Source organism: Phocoena phocoena, chromosome 19 (genome assembly GCF_963924675.1).
Source record: "Phocoena phocoena chromosome 19, mPhoPho1.1, whole genome shotgun sequence".
NCBI lineage: Eukaryota > Metazoa > Chordata > Mammalia > Artiodactyla > Phocoenidae > Phocoena > Phocoena phocoena.
Genome location: NC_089237.1, coordinates 29,605,373 through 29,626,364, shown reverse-complemented (window position 1 = coordinate 29,626,364; position 20,992 = coordinate 29,605,373). Strand labels below are relative to the sequence as shown.

General features: G+C 36.7%; 1 protein-coding gene across 3 annotated transcripts in view; it reads right to left on the bottom strand.

The window, feature by feature from the left end:
• TRIM37 (tripartite motif containing 37) overlaps nt 1-20,992 on the bottom strand; it is a 114,806-nt gene that overhangs the window by 87,326 nt on the left and 6,488 nt on the right. For all 3 annotated transcript variants that reach the window (XM_065896411.1, XM_065896413.1, XM_065896412.1), the window contains exons 3-8: nt 15,309-15,349; nt 13,618-13,734; nt 11,609-11,696; nt 10,460-10,582; nt 8,688-8,811; nt 7,759-7,826 (exon numbers count right to left, since the gene is read on the bottom strand). In XM_065896411.1, coding sequence (XP_065752483.1) covers nt 7,759-7,826; nt 8,688-8,811; nt 10,460-10,582; nt 11,609-11,696; nt 13,618-13,734; nt 15,309-15,349 — 561 coding nt within the window. The remainder of the gene's footprint in view (nt 1-7,758; nt 7,827-8,687; nt 8,812-10,459; nt 10,583-11,608; nt 11,697-13,617; nt 13,735-15,308; nt 15,350-20,992) is intronic.

Sequence of the window (20,992 nt, the reverse complement as noted above, 5' to 3'; positions counted from 1 at the left end):
CCTCTGTGATTTCCTTCCATTTTATGCTTCTATACCATTGTCCTTTTTTCTGTCTTTTTTCACTTATTCATAATTTCTTAAACTTCATTTCAGACTAAAAGTTTCCTTCTAAATATCCTTTAGCTACATCTATTTTAATAATTTATCATTCCAATGGCAATGTCCTCCTTCACTTAAGAACTATGTAGATATTTAACATATATTTAATTTTTTTTTTTTTTTTTTTGAGGTACGCGGGCCTCTCACTGTTGTGGCCTCTCCCATTGTGGAGCACAGGCTCTGGACGCGCAGGCTTAGCGGCCATGGCTCACGGGCCCAGCCGCTCCGCGGCATATGGGATCTTCCCGGACCGGGGCACAAACCCGCGTCCCCTGCATCTGCAGGCAGACCCTCAACCACTGCGCCACCAGGGAAGCCATAACATATATTTAAATGCGTACTTACGTACATATATGTAAATTTTTAAACTGTGTTTTTGATGTCTATCTTAATTATACTGTGGTCACAGAACATGTTGTTTATATAAATTTATTAAATTTCTTCAGAATTCTATATACCTTAGTATGTGACAAAATGTTGAAACTGTTCCATGTGGATTTAAAAAGAATATATATTCTTCAGTTTGGGATTCAGAATTCCACATATACCTTTTAAATAAAGCTCTCAATTTTCTTTTTCAAGGATCTTCTATTCTTACAATCTTTTGTTAGTTGGAACTATTAGTTTATCAGATTTAAATAAAATAAAATAATTTATTTTTAATCACTCACTACAGATAGTAATTTTATGAAAATCTTATAATTCTGTCAGCATCTGCATTATATATAATGAATTTATGTTTCTGGAACACAAAATCATAACTGTCCTATCTTCCTAAGGTAGACTGTTCCCTTTTTATCACTCGTAATATTTTCACTTTAAATTTCTCATCATTCTCTAGATCTGTCTTAAGAAGTTCACCATGGGACTTTTAGAACTTCGACTTAATCCATTTACATTTATTTTTATTACTGATGTCAGTGTCATCCACTAATGACAATACACAAAATCCAAAAAAATACTCAACCTAAAAATAACCAAAAAAAAAAAAAAAAGGAACAAAGAGCAGGTGGAACAAACAGCAAGATATTAGACTCAAACTTCACCCTATAAGTGAGCACACTAAACATCCCAGTTAAAAGTCAAAGACTGTCAGACTGAATTAAAAAAACTAGAGCCAATTGTATGCTGCCTACAAGACACACACACTTTAAATATTTAGGAAAAAATACATTAAAAATAAAATGACAGAGTAAGATATGACATAGTAATACTAGTTAAAAGAAAGCTAAAATGGCTTTTTGACATCAAACAAACTAGATTTCAAAGCAAACAGGTCTTTCAAACTGATAAAGGGAAACAATTCATCAAGAGAATATAACAGTCCTTGGACTTTCCTGGTAGCACAGTGGTTAAGAATCCGCTTGCGGGCGTCCCTGGTGGCGCAGTGGTTGAGAGTCCGCCTGCCAATGCAGGGGACACGGGTTCGTGCCCCGGTCCGGGAAGATCCCACATGCCGCGGAGCAGCTGGGCCCGTGAGCCATGGCTGCTGAGCCTGCGTGTCCGTATCCTGTGCTCCGTAACAGGAGAGGCCACAACAGTGGGAGGCCCGCGTACCGGGGGGGAAAAAAAAAAAGAATCCGCTTGCCAACGCAGGGGACATGGGTTTCAGCCCTGGTCAGGGAAGATCCCACATACTGTGGAGCAACTAAGCCCGTGTACCACAACTACTGAACCCTCGTGCCACAACTACTGAAGCCCGCACGCCTAGAGCCCATGCTCCACAACAAGAGAAGCCAACGCAATGAGAAGCATGCCCACCGCAACGAAGAGTAGCCCCCACTCGCCACAAGAAGAGAAAGCCCATGCACAACAACAATCCAGTGCAGCCAAAAATAAGTAAGTAAAATAAATAAATTTTAAAAAAGAAAGTTAAAAAAAAAGAGAATATAAGAGTCCTAGATGTTTATGCCCCTACTAGTATGGCTTCAAAATTTATGAAATTGGGGACTTCCCTGGTGGTTCAGTGGTTAAGACTCCACACTCCCAACGCTGGGGGCCTGGATTTGATGCCTGGTCAGGGAACTAGATCTTGCATGCTGCAACTAAAAGATACCATGTGCCACAACTAAGACCTGGCTCAGCCAAATAAATAAATAAATATTTTTTAAAAAACAAAAACCAAACAAACAAAACCCAAAATATATGAAGCAAAAACCGAAAGAACTGCAAGAAACAGAAAAATCCATAATTATTGCTGAAAATTTCAATACCCCTCTCTCAATAATTGATAAAACAAGGAGACAGAAAACTCGCAAGGATATAGTAGACTTGAACATCATCATCAACCAACTTGACCTGACATTATAAACTATCAGAAAAATCCCCAAATATTTGGAAACTACTTGAGTCAAAGAAGTCACAGGGGATATAAGAATGTATTTCAAACAGAAAGGTCTCAAATCAATAACCCCAGCTTCCACCCTAAGATTTTAGGAAAAAAAGAGCAAATGAAACTCAAGCTAAGCAAAAGAAAGAAAATAGTTACATCAAAATAAAACTCAATAAAAAAGAAAGAAAAACAACAGAAAAAACCAAAACCAAAACCAAAACCTAGTTGAGAAGATCAACAAAAATCAATATTCTCTAGCCAGACTGATCGGGAAAAAAGATAGAAGATACAAATTACCAATGTCAAGAGAGAAGTGACATTTCATTCTACAGATATTAAAAGGATAATAAGGGAATATTATTAATTTTATGCCAATAAATTTAGCAAATTCAAATAAAATGGAATAATTACTTGAAAGACACAAACTACCAAAGCTCACTCAAGAAGAAGTAGGCAGGGACGTCCCTGGTGGCACAGTGGTTAAGAATCTGCCTGCCAATGCAGAGGACACGGGTTCGAGCCCTGGTCCGGGAAGATCCCACATGCCACGGAGCAACTAAGCTCCTGTGCCGCAACTACTGAGCCTGGACTCTACAGCCCGAGAGCCACAACTACTGAAGCTCGTGCGCCTAGAGCCCGTGCTCTGCAACAAGAGAAGCCACTGCAATGGGAAGCCCTCACACCACAACAAAGAGTAGCGCCCCCGCTCGCCACAACTAGAGAAAGCCCGCACGCAGCAACGAAGACCCAATGCAGCCAAAAATAAATGAATGAATGAATGAAAAAAAGAAGTAGTAGGCAATATGAACTGCCCTATATCTAAATCTTTTTTTTTTTTTTGGTTGTACTGCACAGCATGTAAGATCTCAGTCCCCTGATCAGGGAATGAACCTGTGCCCTCTGCAGAGGAAGCACAGAGTCTTAACCACTGGACTAACAGGGAAGTCCCAAGAACTGTCCTGTATCTATTAAAGAAACTGAAAACTTTTTGTTTTCCTTCTTTCTTTCCACAAAGAAAACAAGGCCCAAATGGCTTCATTGGTGTATTCTATCAAACAACTAAGGAAGAAACGTTATCAGTTCTACACAACTTCTTCCAAAATACTGAAGAGGGCATAATTTAAAGCTCATTCTTTAAGGCCAGCATTACTCTGATAACAAAGCCAGATAATAGTTCTTTAAGAAAAGAAAACTACAGTCTAATATCCTTCATGCACAGAAGTGCAAAAATCTTAAACAAAATTTTAGTTAATCAAATCCAGTAATATATTAAAAGGACAATACATCAATCAACTTAGGGTTTTTATCCCAGGATAAAAGTTGGTTTAATATTTTTCTTAAATGTTCATCTATTTTAAGAACTAAAAAGAAAAACCATACAATCATCTCAATATATGCAGAAAAAGAATTTGACAAAATCCAACATTCAATCCTAATGAAAACTCTCATCAAATGGAAGAGAAACGAATTCCTAAACCTGATGAAGAACATCTACAATAAACCCACAGTTAACATCATACTTGAATCAACACTATTCGAGAAGTTCTGGGCAGTAACACCTAACAAGAAATAAAAGGCAGCCAGATCAGAAAAAAATCTGTCTTGGACTTCCATCGTGGTCCACTGGCTAAGACTCCGCGCTCCAAATGCAGGCAGCCCGGGTTCAATCCCTGGTCAGGGAACTAAATCCCACATGCCGCAACTAAGAGTTCACATGCTGCAACTGAAGATCCCATGTGCCGCAACTAAGACCTAGCAGCCAAGTAAATAAATAAATAGAAATACAGAAAGACAGGAAAGTAAGGGGGAAGGGGGGAAAGGGAGAGGTAGGGAAGGAGGGAGAGAGGGAGGGAGGGAGGGAGGGAGGGAGGAAGGAAGGAAGGAAGGAAGGAAGGAAATCTGTCTTTATTCAGAGATGACATGACTATCTGCAGGCAATCCAATGAATCTGCAAGATAGCCACTAGAACTAATAAATGAATTTAGCAAAATCACAGGATACGAGATCAATATACAAAAATCAATTGTATAGATACAAGTCAGAAATTGGAATTTTTTAAAAACATCCTTTATCATATCAAAAATTCTGAAATACTGAATAAATCTGACAATAGATGTGAAAAACTTGTACCTTGAAAGCTACAAAACACTGCTGAAATAAAGTCTTCTTCATGAAATGAAGACTCAGTATTGCTAAAATGTCACATCTCCCTAAATTGATCTATAGATACAATGTAATTCTAATCAAAACCCCAAAACTTTTTTTGGCAGAAATTAATAAGCTGATTCTAAAGTTCAGATGAAGATGCAAAGGATCTGGAATAACAAAAAACAACTCTAAAAAAAAAAAAAGGAAGAGCAAAGTTGGAGAGCTAACACTGCCTTTTATTATAAAGCAACAATGATCAAAACAGTGCAGTAGTGACATAAAATAAATCAATAGACAATGTGTATATGGACTAAGTTTTGAAAAAGATGCAAAGGCAATTCAGTGAAGAAAGGCTAGTCTTCAACAAATGGTGCTGGAAAAACTGGATAGCCATATATAAAAAACAAAAAGACTACCTTGGATCCATACCTCACATACAAATATGGACCAGGGATTTCCCTGGCGGTCCAGTGGTTAAGACTCCACACTCCCAATGCAGGGAGCCTGGGTTCGATCCCTGGTCAGGGAACTAGATCCTTCATGCCACAACTAAAATATCCTGAATACTGCAACTAAGACCTGGTGCAGCTAAATAAATAAAATTTTTTTAAAAATGGATCATATGCCTAAATATAAAACCTAACACTACAAAACTTCTAGAAGAAAACACAGGAGAAAATCTTTGTCACCTTGGGTTAGGTAAAGATTTCTTAGCTATGACAGCAAAAGAACAAATTGGTAACTTACACTTCATCAAAATTTTAAAACTTCCCTTTAAAAGACACTTTCAAGAGAATGAAAAGACAAGCCATAGACTTGAAGAAAATCTTTGCAAAGTACATATCTAATAAAGGACTTCTATCCAGTTTTTTTATAAAGAACTCTCAAAACTCAGTAAGAAAACAAACAAGTCAGTAAAATGATGGGCAAAAGATCTGAACTTCAAACAACAAAGAAGAAGATCTGAACAGACACCTCAACAAAGAAGATATATGGATGGCAAATAAGTTCAAGAAAGGATGCTTAGGATCATTAGGTATAAGGCAAATGCAAATTAAAACTATAATGAAATATTATTACACTCCTATGAGAACAGCTAAAATTAAAGATTGACTATATCATGTGTTAGCAAGGATGCGGAGGAACTGGCACTCTCAAAGACTACTGATGGAAATATAAATGGTACAATCTCTTTGGGAAAACAGAGAGCATTTATTGAAAACCTAATCATGTATCTACCACTCTATCTTAGGAGGACCCAAGAGAAAAGGAAATATATGTCCATCTATAGATTTGTAAATGAATGTTCACTGCCACTTTATTTGTAAAACCCAAAACCAGAAAGCAAACCAAATGACCATAAACAGTTGAATGGAAAAACAAATTGTATATATATACAATGAAATACTACTCAGCAATTAAAAAGGAAACAACTATTGATATATGAATGAACTGCAAAATAATTCTGCTAAGTAAAGGAAGTCAGACATAAAACAAGTATATAATGTGTATGATTCCAATTACATAAAATGCTAGAAAAGGCAAAATCATCTATAATGACAGAAAGGAGATGGGGGTTGCCTGGAGAGGGAAGTGTTGGGAGAAGCAGGAGAATTTATAAAGAGGCACAAAAAATTCTGGAGGAAAAAAGTTACTACTTTGACTATGGTGATGGTTTCGCAGGTGTATACATTTGTCAAACCTTATCAAATTATACACTTTAAATACATGCAGCTTATTTTTTGTCAATTATCCTTCAATAAAGCTGTTAAAAGAAAAAAAAAGTGCACAGATCCCCAGATCCCACCCCTACTCCACTTATAGCTGGTTTAAATTTGTCCTATCACTCCAGCAGAAGGCTGCTAGTTTATTCTCCAGAAGGGATAAAATAAAATCTCTGGACTAGGAGAACAACATGCACAATTAAGAATGGGAATACTGGGGAATTCCCTGGCAGTCCAGTGGTTAGGACTCCGAGCTTTCACCACCGAGGGCTCTGGTTGGGGAAATGAGATGCCGCAAGCCATGCAGCACGGTCAAAAAAAAATACTGAAGAGAAAAACAATATATAAATACTTATGTACTGAACTCTACCAGCCAAACTATCAACCAAATGTAAAGATTGAATAAAAATATTTTCAGACATGCAGTCTCAAAAAATTTATTCTGATTACTCTTTCATGAAAGCCACAGAGGAAGTGTGATACCAAAACAAACGTGTAAATCAAGAGCATGGAAGCCATGAAAATCAGGAATCAGGATTCTTGGGTTGAATCCCAAGAAAGAAATGAAGGGGATCCCAGGATGATAATTAAGAGAACAACTGCATGAGACAGCTGTGTATCAGGCATAGAGAGGAATTCGAGAATTCCAAAAACCAAATTCAAGACAGATAAAATTATCAAATATTTATGTGACACTATACATTTTATTTATTCATTCACTATGTACTTTATCCCCACCTACCCCGAATCTAAATTATAAACTCTTTGAGGATTATTTTGCCATTGTGTCCACTGTTGTGTTCCAAAGCACCTAAAGCAATGCCTGTTATCTATTTGGTATGTAATAAAAGTTTCCTTAATAAATAAAAATGCTAATTTTACCCTAAGAATCATTATGTGTAAGTAATTGGCAATAATATTCTATCTCGAAGTCACCACTTAAGTCACAATGTCAGAAGATTTTAATCTTTTAAAGATTCCTATTGGCTATTATTCCCAGTAAAAATAATTGTTTTTTTCAAAAACAAAATTAGTTTTTTTTTTTTTTTTTTTTTGCGGTTCACGGGCCTCTCACTGTTGTGACCTCTCCCGTTGTGGAGCACAGGCTCCGGACGCGCAGGCCCAGCGGCCATGGCTCACCGGCCGAGCCGCTCCGCGGCATGTGGGATCTTCCCGGACCGGGGCACGAACCCGTGTGCCCTGCATAGGCAGGCGAACTCGCAACCACTGCGCCACCAGGGAAGCCCAGTATTATTTTATCTAGTTCCCATACATGATGGAGAAACCTTGAATCAGCTGATTCCTATTTCATAAAAATCCCTACTATAGCACACAGATCCCCAGATCTTTTGATCTTACATAATCTGTCAAAAAACAAAACACAAAATAACTTTTAAAGTACATGAACAGAAAAAGGATAAAGACTTTATCTCATTTCATTTAATATTTCATCACCTGGTGCTCTACTTCCTGAAGTAAGGATTCCAACAGTTCTGTTTCTTGTGTCAGAGATGTCTTCTGACCTATTTAAAAAACAGGAGAAGACCAACACTCAGGCTTCTTATGGTTCAAGAATAAAGTTAAATTTCATTGAACATGTTCAATAACAAGGAATCAATCTCAAGTAAGCAAAACTTCTTCATTACAGCTACCCTAAAAATTTTTTCCAGAGTTTTAATTATAGTAGCTTTGACAAGAGGATTTCAGAACCAACCCTAACTACAGTTACAGACAAAGGACAATGCAGGTCTATTAAATACTTCTAAGAAATATACAGTGACAGTATACTTTGTAATGAAATTAACATTATTGTTTCTTCTAAAGGAATATAAAGCTATAGAAAACTAACATTTTTAATCAATCAACTATTCTAAAATAATTCCTCCCCCCAAATTTAAATGCGGCCTAAAAAGAAGAATGTAGTTAAGTGGGCCATTTGTTTATATTAAATGTCAGCAAGAGGTATGTGCTTTGAACGTAATAGGAACCTGTAAAAAAGAATGTCCAGAGAGGAAAACGGTCTCAAAGAAGCTGCAAACACAGAAGGATAAAGGAATTATTGTTACAGAAATTATTATTATACAGAAGGAAGAAAGAAACTGCTTTACATGACACAAAAACAAAACAAAAAAATGATAGGCACGCTTGCCAAATCAGACCACCTACTTTGTAAATCACAAAGTCTGAAGAACTGGAAGCATATCCCATGAAGTTACCAGAAGTTGTATCAATTTGGTGTAATGTTAATTGATACAGAGAAACAATTAGCAGGTAGAACTTCTATTTTTTAAAGCAATCTTTTCCTAGCCTATAATAACTCACCAACCACTGAACCTCAAGGAGGTTCAAAGCACCATGTACACAAGCAGCATAGAAAAACTCACCCATCAGTGTTATAAGCTTATTCTTCAGCTGTGTGTCTAACCGTGCAATCATCATCTCCACCGCATTTCTAATTTCCCGAACACGCTCATCTTTTGCACTTCTTACAGCTTCGACATTTCTTTCCTAGAAGATAAGCAGGTAAAAAAATTTTAGGACTCCTCTGGTGGCGCAGTGATTATGAATCCACCTGCCAATGCAGGGGACACGGGTTCGATCCCTAGTCCGGGAAGATCCCACATGCCACAGAGCAACTAAGCCCGTGCGCCACAACTACTGAGCCTGTGCTCTAGAGCCCGCGAGCCACAACTAGTGAAGCCTGCGCACTTAGAGCCCGTGCTCCACAACAAGAGAAGCCACTGAAATGCGAAGCCCACACACCGCAACGAAGAGCGCCGCTCACCACAACTCGAGACGGCCCGTGCACAGCAACAAAGACCCAACGCAGCCAAAAATAAATAAATAAATGTATAAAAAAAATTTAATTGAAGAATTTTCTAAATAGAAGTAAACAGACATTAATGCAATCACTGCAATTATTCTTAAAGTCAGTTGAATTCCTGAAACTCAGAAAAAAATTCTTAAACAATTAAAGCATAACAAAGTACACAATATTTTAACAGTTAAACAGAAAGATATGTAATCACAAAAAAAACTGCTTTGGGTAACACATACAAAACACATACTCAAAGCCCCAAACATATAGGAAACCACTGTTCAAAACCAAAAAATTATACTAAAGCCAGTTCACATCACACAAAACTCTAAAACAAATGAAAAATTTGAAAAACCACATCTATTCCAATTTACAAAGTTTTAAATTTTTTTCAGAACGAAACAAAGAAAAAAATAGGGTTTTTAAAGATTGCAGAGTACATAGTTTTTTTAATAGCATACTACCAAAAATAAAAAGCAATCTTTCCTATACTTAGTATTATTATAAGCACAAGCAGTGAAAATGTCAAACTAGAACAACCTCCCTAATGCCCAAATTAAAATGCTGTCAAGAGAAAATAATAGAAAAAAAGGTAACTAAACGAAGGCCAAATAGAAGCCATCCAACTTGTTTATATTCCAAAATGACTTTGTGTAGCATACATGTAACTCAAAAACATTATTTTCTGTATAAAGAATGTTATAAATGATGATCTCGATCTTGATTCCTACATGAGTAAAATAAAGACAACATCTTGAGTTAGGAATGGTCTGCAAACCTCAGGAATAACTGTCATTCTGGTAACTTCAAACAAAATATTTTCCAAAAGTATATTTAGTACTTAAATGTTTGATGCTTATTACATTTTCCCATAGAAATAATATTACAAATGGTAAATAGCTCACCAGAGCTCTTTGACCCATACAGTATCTAAAGAGTAGTGTTAAATATTACTCTTTGAATTCTTCAGTTTTAATTCAGGACATCAGAAATAGTTCATTCCCTGGTAGCAGAAACTCTCCCAAAGAATGAATGACTTAATGACTGTAAAAGTCAATACTGATTCTGTTTAGGAGTCAATTACTGACTATGTAACAAACAGGCTTATTTAATTCATTCACTGATTTGCTATTTCTGCATAAGAGGAGGCAATTCTCTGGCTCCAACTTCAGAACAGGCGAGGGGTTTGGATGCAAATTCCTCAGCTAGTTTGAAGTTGGTGAGAACTATAAATATATCTTATCAAAATTTCAAATCTTGAGTTCAACATCTGATTGGTTTGTATTATAAAAAATATAGACTATAAAAGGGATAATGATCTTTCAATAGCAGTCTTACCACTTCTTGAACTAAGCTGATCAGTTCCATGAGACGCCGACGAAGTTTGGCTACCTCTTCATTCACTTTAGTAACATGCTGCTCATAAATTTCCGCCAAAGGTTTAAAGGTATGTCCACCATGCTATTTAAAGTAATGAGTAGTTTTTGAACATTTCCATATATCTCATCTGCATTTACATTCCTTCCTTAACACTCTATGGATACTAATAAACTGGTAAATAATTTCAAATGAATTTTATCTTTTGGCTGCCTTCACTTAGTTAAAACAGGCCAGAGTTTGCTTAAAATCGCTTGGCCCATATAGGAAATCCTTCAAGATTTTAGATAATGGACTTTAGCAAAATGTTTACTTATCTAGAAGTTTTCACTCATTAGAAAGAAGCAAAATCCTTAACAATGGCCCAAACCACCTGACACAACCTTATTTGTCACTCTTCTTTTGGTCAGTTCTAGCCTCCTTCCATGACCTCAAACCTCTTCCCACAGCCCATTGCAAAAGAAACATCTTATTCAAAAATAATTCTCTTTCATCCACCCTGTCCAAATTCTCCACCCACTTAACTCCTACTCAATCCTTTGGAGCTTAACTCAGAGTCAGGTCCCACGGTTATTCACTCTCATCAGCACTGTATACTTATTCCCAGTATTTATCACAAAAGTAATTAAGTACAGAACTAGTTGTTTGATATCTGCCGTGTTCATCTCTGAACCCCTAGTCTCTAGCACAAATGAATAAATTAGAAAGGTACTTGAGGAAGAAAGATTAAAAAAAAAAATCATAAGAACTAGATGTCTGCATTCATATTGTTTCACAAATGTCTATAAAGTTTTTGTTCCATTTTAAAGAAACTAAAATTGGAAATCACAGCCAGGATATCAGATCAACTGATATGAGTAGACATTTTACAGGTTTTTAATTAAAATAAAATATTTATGTAAGGGTTGCACATCATACATCAAAATCTCCAACAAAAGAAATTTCTCTGGAATAAGAGAAGGTACAATACCTTCCGCTATAAAGCAGGTACATTTAATTTTCATTCTATAAACAGAGTAAAATGATATTACTTTCTATCTAAATCAAACAAATATTTCAGTGCTTTCTACACTCTAATTAAAAATAATATGCTGAATTTGTTCCGCTTACCATTCCTCCCCAAAGTGCACACTGATGGCAGATACACTTCTTACAAGTCCAGCAAAATACACTAAGTTTTTCATGGTGATTTTCACATCTATACATTATGGGAAAAAAGTACAGTTATAAATTAAATAAATTTAAAAACTGGAACACAGTTACTGCAACAAATTCCTAAGTTTGGGCAAACAGGTCAGTCAATTTTAAATGACTATATCTCAGGAAATATAAAATGTACTCCATGGCTTCTGTGAATTAAGCTGAACAATTACATGTAGAGACAATTTTTTTTAAGTATTGTTTTCATCCATCTATAAGGACTTTAAAATTACATGAAAAATGCAGACTAGTTTCTATTTAAAGTACAAAGATAACATCATTTCTGAGAAACTGTATAGACGATAAATTCTATCCTATTACTACATTTTGGGCAAATCAGATTATGTGTCCATGCCTACATGAGCATGTATGCATGCACACTTTTTCTACATGTGACCAAAGTCAACAATAACCAAGACACAGGTGATTAATTGCACAATACCAGATCCTCACTAGAAATGAACAATTCAATTTAAAAAAGTTTTCCCTTAAACTGAATAACCACAAGCAAAAGAATAAAGTTGGACATGGTTATTAATTGAATTGTGTGCCCCCAAATTGCTACATTGAAGCCCTAATGTAATTGTATTGGGAGTTAGGGCCTTTAAGGAGGTAATGAAGGTTAAATTAAATCACAGGGGTGGAGGCCTACCCAATAGGACTGGTGTCCTTACAAGAAGAGAATGAGACAGCAGGAGTGTGCACTCACAGAGAAAATGCCACGTGAGGATGGAGTGAGAAGTACCTATATCCTAGTCAAGGAGACAGGCCTCACCAGATACCAACCCTGACAATACCTTGACCTTGGACTACCAGCCTCCGAAACCATGAGAAAATAAATTTTGTTGTTTAAGCCACCCAGCCTGTGGTATTCTGTTATGGCAGCCCTAGTAGTTAAATACCTTTAACTTATACCATATTGAAAAAGTAACTTAAAATAGATCAAAGACCTAAACATAAGACCTAAAATGATAAAACTCTTAAAAGAAAACACAGAGGAAAAGCTTCATGATACAGGATTTGGCAATGATTTCTTGGAAATGACACCAAAAGCACACACAACAAAAGTAAAAATAGATAAATTGGACTACAACAAAATTAACAACTTCTGTACATTAAAGGACACAATAAACAGAGAAAAAGGGCAATCTATGGAATGGGAGAAAATAGGAACAAAAGTAAAATGGTGGGAAATAGGAAATTATTGTTTAATGAATTGAGAGCTTCAGATTTGCAAAATGGAAAAATTCTGGAGATTTGCTGTACAACGACGTGCATACACTTAACACTACTGAACTGTATACTTAAAAATGGTTAAGACAGTAAATATTATGTTGTTTCTTTTGCCACAATTTAAAAAATTGTTTCTCTTGCCTATAAAGGGGACACACTGTTGCAATTTTAAAAAGCTTTTCACTGATAAATCACACTGAGCTTACAGAAAATATCTAAATAGGTCGACATTTTGTATTTCTCATTTATAAGTAATCTGAATATCCAATAGGAAATTAATAAAAGCATGAAGAAACAGCATATTAGATACTATCTCATTTAGCATGATTTCCACACTACCGAATTTAGAATATAGCTTTTACAATATAGGAAATTTATCAGAACCATTATTAATCAATGGCTTATATATAGGCACCTTTAGCAAACCCAAGGGGGGGGCCAGTAGGCATCAAAAAGCAAAGAAGAGAGATTAGTAATTAGCAAATTGTGGCAGTTCTAATCCTTTATGAGAGGCTTTAATAAAAGAAGTCAGAGTTAGAAGGGTCTTTCCAAATAGAGACACCCACACCATGCCAGAAGAAAACTGTCTTAGTGTTCACCTAGGAAGCTTAAACTTTCAATAATGTCATTAAAATACTATGTGGCACAATCTATGAAACACTTGAACAAAGAAACTAAGGACATACTTGTCCTTTTCATTTTCTTCATGTTTGGTGAGACTGCAGAGTTGAAGAGTATCAAGCTGCTGTGTTACTTCTTCTGCCCAACGACAGTTGACTAGTTCTCGTAGCTGGAGTGGAGCCCTGGAGAGGAAATATACATACATGTACTCTCAGTCAGGAATTTGAGATCATTTTCTAAAACACATTTCAAAGGTAAATACTGAGGTGACAAATGTGTTAACTCAATGGGGGGAATCCTTTCACAATGTATATGTGTATCAAACAATCACATTTTATACTTTAAATACCTTACAATTTTGTCAATTATACCTCAACAAAGCTGGAAAAAAAAAGGAAATTATAAATCAAGAAAAAATAAACACTCCTCAAAATAGGGCTCACAATCATATTCATACCATATTACTATCAAAATAGTAACAAAGACACAATGAAAAGTATGGTTTGTAACTTATTTTTACAATAATGTATCATTTACCAAAAAAACTGAATAAAAAATTAGCAATTCAGATTACGGACTGAATTCTTAATTCCTTAGTCTAAAGCTATACTCTCCAAAATGACAACCACTACTCATATGTGACTATTTAAATTAAAAATTCAAATTAGTTTAAAAAAAAAAAAAATTTCTTTACACAGTTACACTAGGCTTACTTCAAGTGCTCTACTGCCACAGTTGACAGCAAGGCTATAGAACATTTCCATCATACAGAAAGTTCTATTTGATACTGCTGATCTTCTTAAAAGTTAGTATGAAAAAAGTGAACAGTACATGAAGAAAAATGGGCAAAAGATATGAAGTAGTTTAAGAAAAAAAGAAATTATAAATGGCTAAAAATGTTTTAATAGATGCTCAGTTTCAATCATTTTTTTAAAAAGCAGATTAAAAACGAGATACCATTTTTCACTTAGCAGAATGACAAAAAAATAAATGACTGGTAATACCCAGTGTTGGCAAGAATGTGAGGAAGAAGCATTTTCAATATCTATTATTAGGAACATAAAATGGTAAAAAACCTTTCCCTTCAATGCAATCTGGCATCATTTGAAATATTCGAAAATGGAAACAACCTATATGTCTCTCAATATAAGCATAAAAAAAAATCAATGTATAATCTTACAGTGGATTATTATTCAAACACTGATTTTAAATGACATATATGTACATATGATCAATAAAGGCATCACCATATTTTACATGGAAAAAAAAAGCAAAGCAAAATAATATTATATCATTTGAGCTTTTTAAGAAAACATTTATATGTATACATCAGTACATACATAGAAAAATGTCTAGAAGAACAGGTACCCAAACCTAACACTAACAATTTCTTCTGAAAGTTAAATCATGAAAAAATCAAGTCGGGTATCAGAATCAGAAACCTTTTTATTACTATCTGGATTTTTTTAAACAGAAACTTTATTTTTTTTTTTAGTTATAAAAGATAAGTTAAGAAGTTACACAATGATTTTCCAAAAGAAAGTAAACAATGTAATGTATTCTACATAATTCTAAGTCAGGTAAACTAGTCTGCATTTCTTTATCGAGATAGATTGCTTATTTTCTTTTCAACTGTATTTGCAAGGAGTAGAAATGTGGCAGGTTGCAGAAAGAATGTTATGAGTATTAGGACACACGCTGACCCCATCACCTTACTACTTTCCAAATTCACAAATAATCACAGTAAAACACTTACCGGCAATGAGGACATTGAGCTCTCTGCTCTGTCAGCCAGCGCTAAGGAGGCAAAAAAATTAGATTTTGATTGCAGATAACACCATTAATTTGTACATGCTGAAACCTTACATACCAAATTTAATGAGTTTAACTCTCTAGTGCCTGCATTAATTATAGAGATACATATAGAATAGCAGGCAATCTGTCTCATTATCATCGTGACAGGAATAAATTTTCAAAGGCACAGAACTCATTCCAAAATAATTACTAAGAAGCTATTCTCTCACAGGTAAGAAAGTGATCCTAGGACTCTGGATCTCACAGGGAAGGTGTGAATAATCTTCACAAAAATAATAATGATATTGTTACTACCCCCCCCCCAAAATAAGCCACTATGATGATTTACTTGTAACTAACCCACCACCATAAAATCTCTGAGGAATTTTAAGGTACTACTAAATTCCTTTTTGAAAAGCAATCTAATTGTAAGGTATATACATTATGGCTATATAAATTAGACAGAAAAACATAAATAAGCAATACAGCAAAACTTTGTCTTAAAAGAGTTCTACAGTTCAGTCATTTAAACATCTACATAACCTGGTTTCCTTGTAATTATAAAAAGTTTTACAAGAGAATAATATCTCTACTAAACCTCAAATTCTATTAATTTAACCATTTTAGTTATTATTGGATAGGGAGCAGTTTTACACCATATACAAAGGAGATGCTAATATCTTTCCAAAAACAATAGCTCCATGGTTAAATATTTTGTTTTAATTGTCTGGTAAACAGGTTTTGAGGTAAATAAATATATAATCCAATAGCTATGTACTCTCAATATCTGTTATTTCTGTTTATCCCTTCCTATTTCTATGAAAGAACCTAAGCTTTTACCTAAAGTCAAATAATTAACTCAGAAATAAAATTCCCAAGGAATCCTTAAAGAACAATAGAAGATTAAATAGGGGGAAGTGTACTTCATAGCACAGAAAATAAAGCTGTAAGAAAAAAAATAGATGGGAAAGGATTCCATTAACAACCTTGAACATCATTTCTTTGGTCCCTGAGCAAAACAAGATTTAGGTCAGGTTTCTTTCCCTCAAACAATGCTCTGCTAAAGTCATAGCACTCCTCCAGAACTGGTCTCAGGCCACACCTCTCTAGCCTCATCTTCTACCTCACCCTAGGGGATCCAGCAAGATTAAGTCTTTAAATATGTTTCCCCTCTCTGCCCAGGATATTCAACAACTCTCTTTAACTAGATTATTCCGGCTCATCCTTTAGATTTCAGATTATATGTCACTTCCTCCAGAAAACTCCATCTATAGACTATTTTAATACCACTGTCATGCTTTACCACAGTAACCTATACTTCCCCTTTCATTGTACCTATAACACTTGGTATACTGACTTGTTTGTCTCCCCTGCCCTACTAAAAGTAAAAGCCCTATAAAGGTTGGGACCATGGTAAGGAATGACCCAGTCTATATTTTTTATTATGCCCCTCCCTTCCAGTCAAAACAGGCTTATTGCTATAATATATACCACTCTTGGCATCCTATTTGTGTATTTGCTTATACTGTCCCTCTATCCATGTGCTGTCCCATGGGAATGTCCACTGATTATGTCCATAATACTTTCCTGCCTATCCCAGGCTAGTGATCTTTCCCTTCTCTTATTATTTGTGGCATTTTTACCTTGTATTCTATAATCTAATTTAATCACAAAACAAATAAGGCAATTTTAATACTTTGAGGAAAAACAATGTTTCTACCAAACCAAAACCAAAGGTAAGAACCAGTGATACAATATTAGTACTCAAATAATATTAAAGAAACACCTTTGTAGCAATTCCCTCACATGCTGCGGGGCAACTTAAGCCCATGCGCCACAACTACTGAGCCTGCACTCTAGAGCCCGCAAGCCACAACTACTGAAGCCCGCGCGCCTAGAGCCCGTGCTCCGCAACAAGAGAAACCACTGCAGTGAGAAGCCCACGCACAGCAACAAAGAGTAGCCCCCGCTCGCTGCAACTAGAGAAAGCCCGCACGCAGCAAACAAGACCCAACACAGCCATAAATAAATAAATAAATAAAATTTTAAAAACAAGAATTAATTTCTCTCCTTCATTAAATGGAAGAATCACAAGCTTGAGACATTATTCAAACCTGAGTCTTATTCCTAGCTCTGGCACTTACTATGTGACACCAGACATGTGACTGATCTCAAGTTTCCTCATATGCAACAAGAGAATCAGCATTCCTACTCTGCAAAGCTGTTTAAGGGAAATCCTCAACAAAAACCTAGCAAAGCAAATTCAGAAAGAGTATACACCTTGACCAAGCGGGATTTATTCCTGGGATAAAGGACAGCTCAACCTACAAAAATCATTCAATATAATACATCAATCACATTAAGAAAATGAAGGAAAAACCCACATGATCATCTCAATGGATACAGAAAAGGCATCTGACAAAATCTAATATCCTTTCGTAATAAAAACACTCAGGCTTCCCTGGTGGCGCAGTGGTTGAGAGTCCGCCTGCCGATGCAGGGGGCACGGGTTTGTGCCCCGGTGCGGGAAGGTCCCACATGACGTGGAGCGGCTGGGCCCGTGAGCCATGGCCGCTGAGCCTGCGCGCCCGGAGCCTGTGCTCCGCAACGGGAGAGGCCATATCAGTGAGAGGCCCGCGTACCGCAAAAAAAAAAACAAAAAACACTCAAGTGGGCTTCCCTGGTGGCGCAGTGGTTGACAGTCCGCCTGCCGATGCAGGGGACACGGGTTCGTGCCCCAGTCTGGGAAGATCCCACATGCCGCGGAGCGGCTGGGCCCGTGAGCCATGGCTGCTGAACCTGCGCGTCTGGAGCCTGTGCTCCGCAACGGTAGAGGCCACAACAGTGAGAGGCCCGAGTACCGCAAAAAAAACAAAAACAAACAAACAAAGAAACAGGAAAAGAAGGGAACTTCCTCAACTTGATAAAAGTCCATACATAAAAAACCCACAGCAAACATCATACTCAATGGTGAAAGACTGGAAACTTGTCACAAAGTTAGAGGACTCATATTTCCTGATTTCAAAGTTTACTACGAAGCTACAGTAAATTAAAAGTTTGGTACTGGCATAAGGACAATGAAATAGAATAGAGAGCCCAGAAATAAACAGAAAGGGACAAATATTCTATGATTCCATTTATACAACGTAGTCAAATTCATAAAGAAGGAACAGTGGTTACCAGGGGTTGGGGGAGGGTAATGGACCAAAGTGATAAAAGTACACAACCTTGTCTTTTTCCTGATCTTAAGGGGGAAGTATGTACTACTACATACCTATGAGAATGGCTAAAATTCAAGACTGAACATACCAATACCAAGTGTTGGCATTAACATGGAAGAATGGGAACTCTCATACACTGCTGTTGAGAATGTAAAATGATACTATTATTTTAGAAAACAGTTTGACAATTTGTTAAGCAGTTAAACATACACCTACGATATGATATAGCCACTCCACTCCTATTTACCCAAGAGAAATGAAAGCTTAAGTCCACTGAAAGACTTGTATACAAACACTCATAGCAGTTTTCTTTGTAAATGCCCAAAACTAGAAGCAACCTGTATGTCCATCAGCAAGTGAATGGATAAACAAATTACGGCATATGCATACAACGGAATGCTACTATGCAGCAATAAAAAGAAATACTATTTTTAAAATTTTATTTATTTTTTTATATAGCAGGTTCTTATCAGTTATCTATTTTATACATATTGGTATATGTACGTCGATCCCAATCTCCCAATTTATCCCATCACCACCACCACCTCCCCCTGCCACTTTCCCCCCTTGGCGTCCATACATTTGTTTTCTACGTCTGTGTCTCTATTTCTGCCCTGCAAACCGGTTCATCTGTACCATTTTAAAAAGGAATACTATTGATACAACAACATAGATGAATCTCAAAATAATTTTGCTGAGTGAAAAAAGCCAGACCCTTAAGAGTACATACTATAAGATTCCATTTGTATAAAATTCTAGAAAATGCAAACTTATCTATAGTGATAGAAAGCAGATCACTGGTTGCTTGAGAACAAGATAAGAGGAGGTAGGGACTACCAAGAGGCACAAAGAAACTTCTGGGGATTAGAGATATGTTCATTATCTTGACTGTAGGGAGGGTCTTTCAAGTGTATAATTTGTCAAAACTTATCAAACTGTGTACTTTAAATATGTGCAGTTTATTGTATGTCAAATATACCTAATTTTAAAAGGCTGAAAAATTAAGAACAAAGTCAATAATTATTGGCAAATTGCTACCAATGTTAAAAATCAAGAGGGGGTAAGAAAAAACTGGATGAGAAAGATGTGGCAAAATAATGGGAAAAAATACAAAACAGGAACAGGTATTGAGAGAAAATCAGCTGAGTACAGCTAGATAAATGAAGACCTGGCCTGAAAACAGAGCCAATGTTCCTGCTTTTGGGTATGCCTGTGGAGGCATCAGGGAGTAGTGGGTAGAGTGCTGGCCTGGGGATAAGTTTAGTCTGGTCTGTCACCAACTACTATGTGACTTTGGACAAGTCTATTCATGCGTCTGGGCCTTAGTTTGTTAAAATGACACAAGTATCTGGACTGCCAAAGATAGTTCAATTTCTGTGGACAAATGAACAGAGATGAGATGGAAGAGAAGGGAAAGCATTCAAATAAACAGTATTACAATATGATTGTGTGGAGTGCTCAGCATCTCAAGGACTTTGCTCCTGTAATTACCCCTCCTCTCTCCAGCATCAATTATTCTCGACTGGTTCAGTCCCAGGAAGGTATAAACCTTCTCCTAAAAGATGACTCTCAACATCCCCCTTCAACCCATTACCTTGGTTCTCCCCTTTACAACAAGATTCTGTGACAGTTTTTATACTTGCTGTCTCATTCTCCTCCCACTCTCTGACATCAAGTTTTTGCCCCCGCTGTTCCACTGAAACTACTTATCGGGGTCACCAATAACCTACATATTCTCAAATCCAAGGGATTTCCCTGGTGGTCCAGTAGTTAAGACACTGCACTTCCTGGTCGGGGAACTAAGATCCCACGTGCTGCGCAGTGCAGCCAAAAAAAAAAAAGAAAAAAAATCAGATCCAATGGTCAAATCCCAGGCTAGAACCATATGACACAGCTAAACTACTCTTTTTTTTTTTAGTTTTTTATTTTATTTATTTAGTTTTGGCTGTGTTGGGTCTTCGTTGCTGTGTGTGGGCTTTCTCTAGCTGCAGCAAGCGGAGGCTACTCTTCGTTGTGGTACACGAGCTTCTCATTGTGGCGGCTTCTCTTGTTGAGGACTCTAGGCATGCAAGCTTCAGTAGTTGTGGCATGCAGGCTCAGTAGTTGTGGCTCGCGGGCTCTAGAGCGCAGGCTCAGTAGTTGTGGCACACAGGCTTAGTTGCTCCACGGCATGTGGGATCTTCCTGGGCCAGGGATCAAACCCGTGTCCCCTGCATAGGCAGGCAGATTCTTAACCACTATGCCACCAGGGAAGCCCTAAACCACTCCTTTTTGAAACGTTTTTCAGTTGAATTCTGTGATGCCTCACTACTCCTGGCTCCTTCTTATTATCCTGCTGAATCCTTCTCCTAACATCTAAACACTGAGTGACCCAGAGTTCAGACCTAAAAATCTCTTCCCACAGGAGGTAATCTGGTGGTCTCAT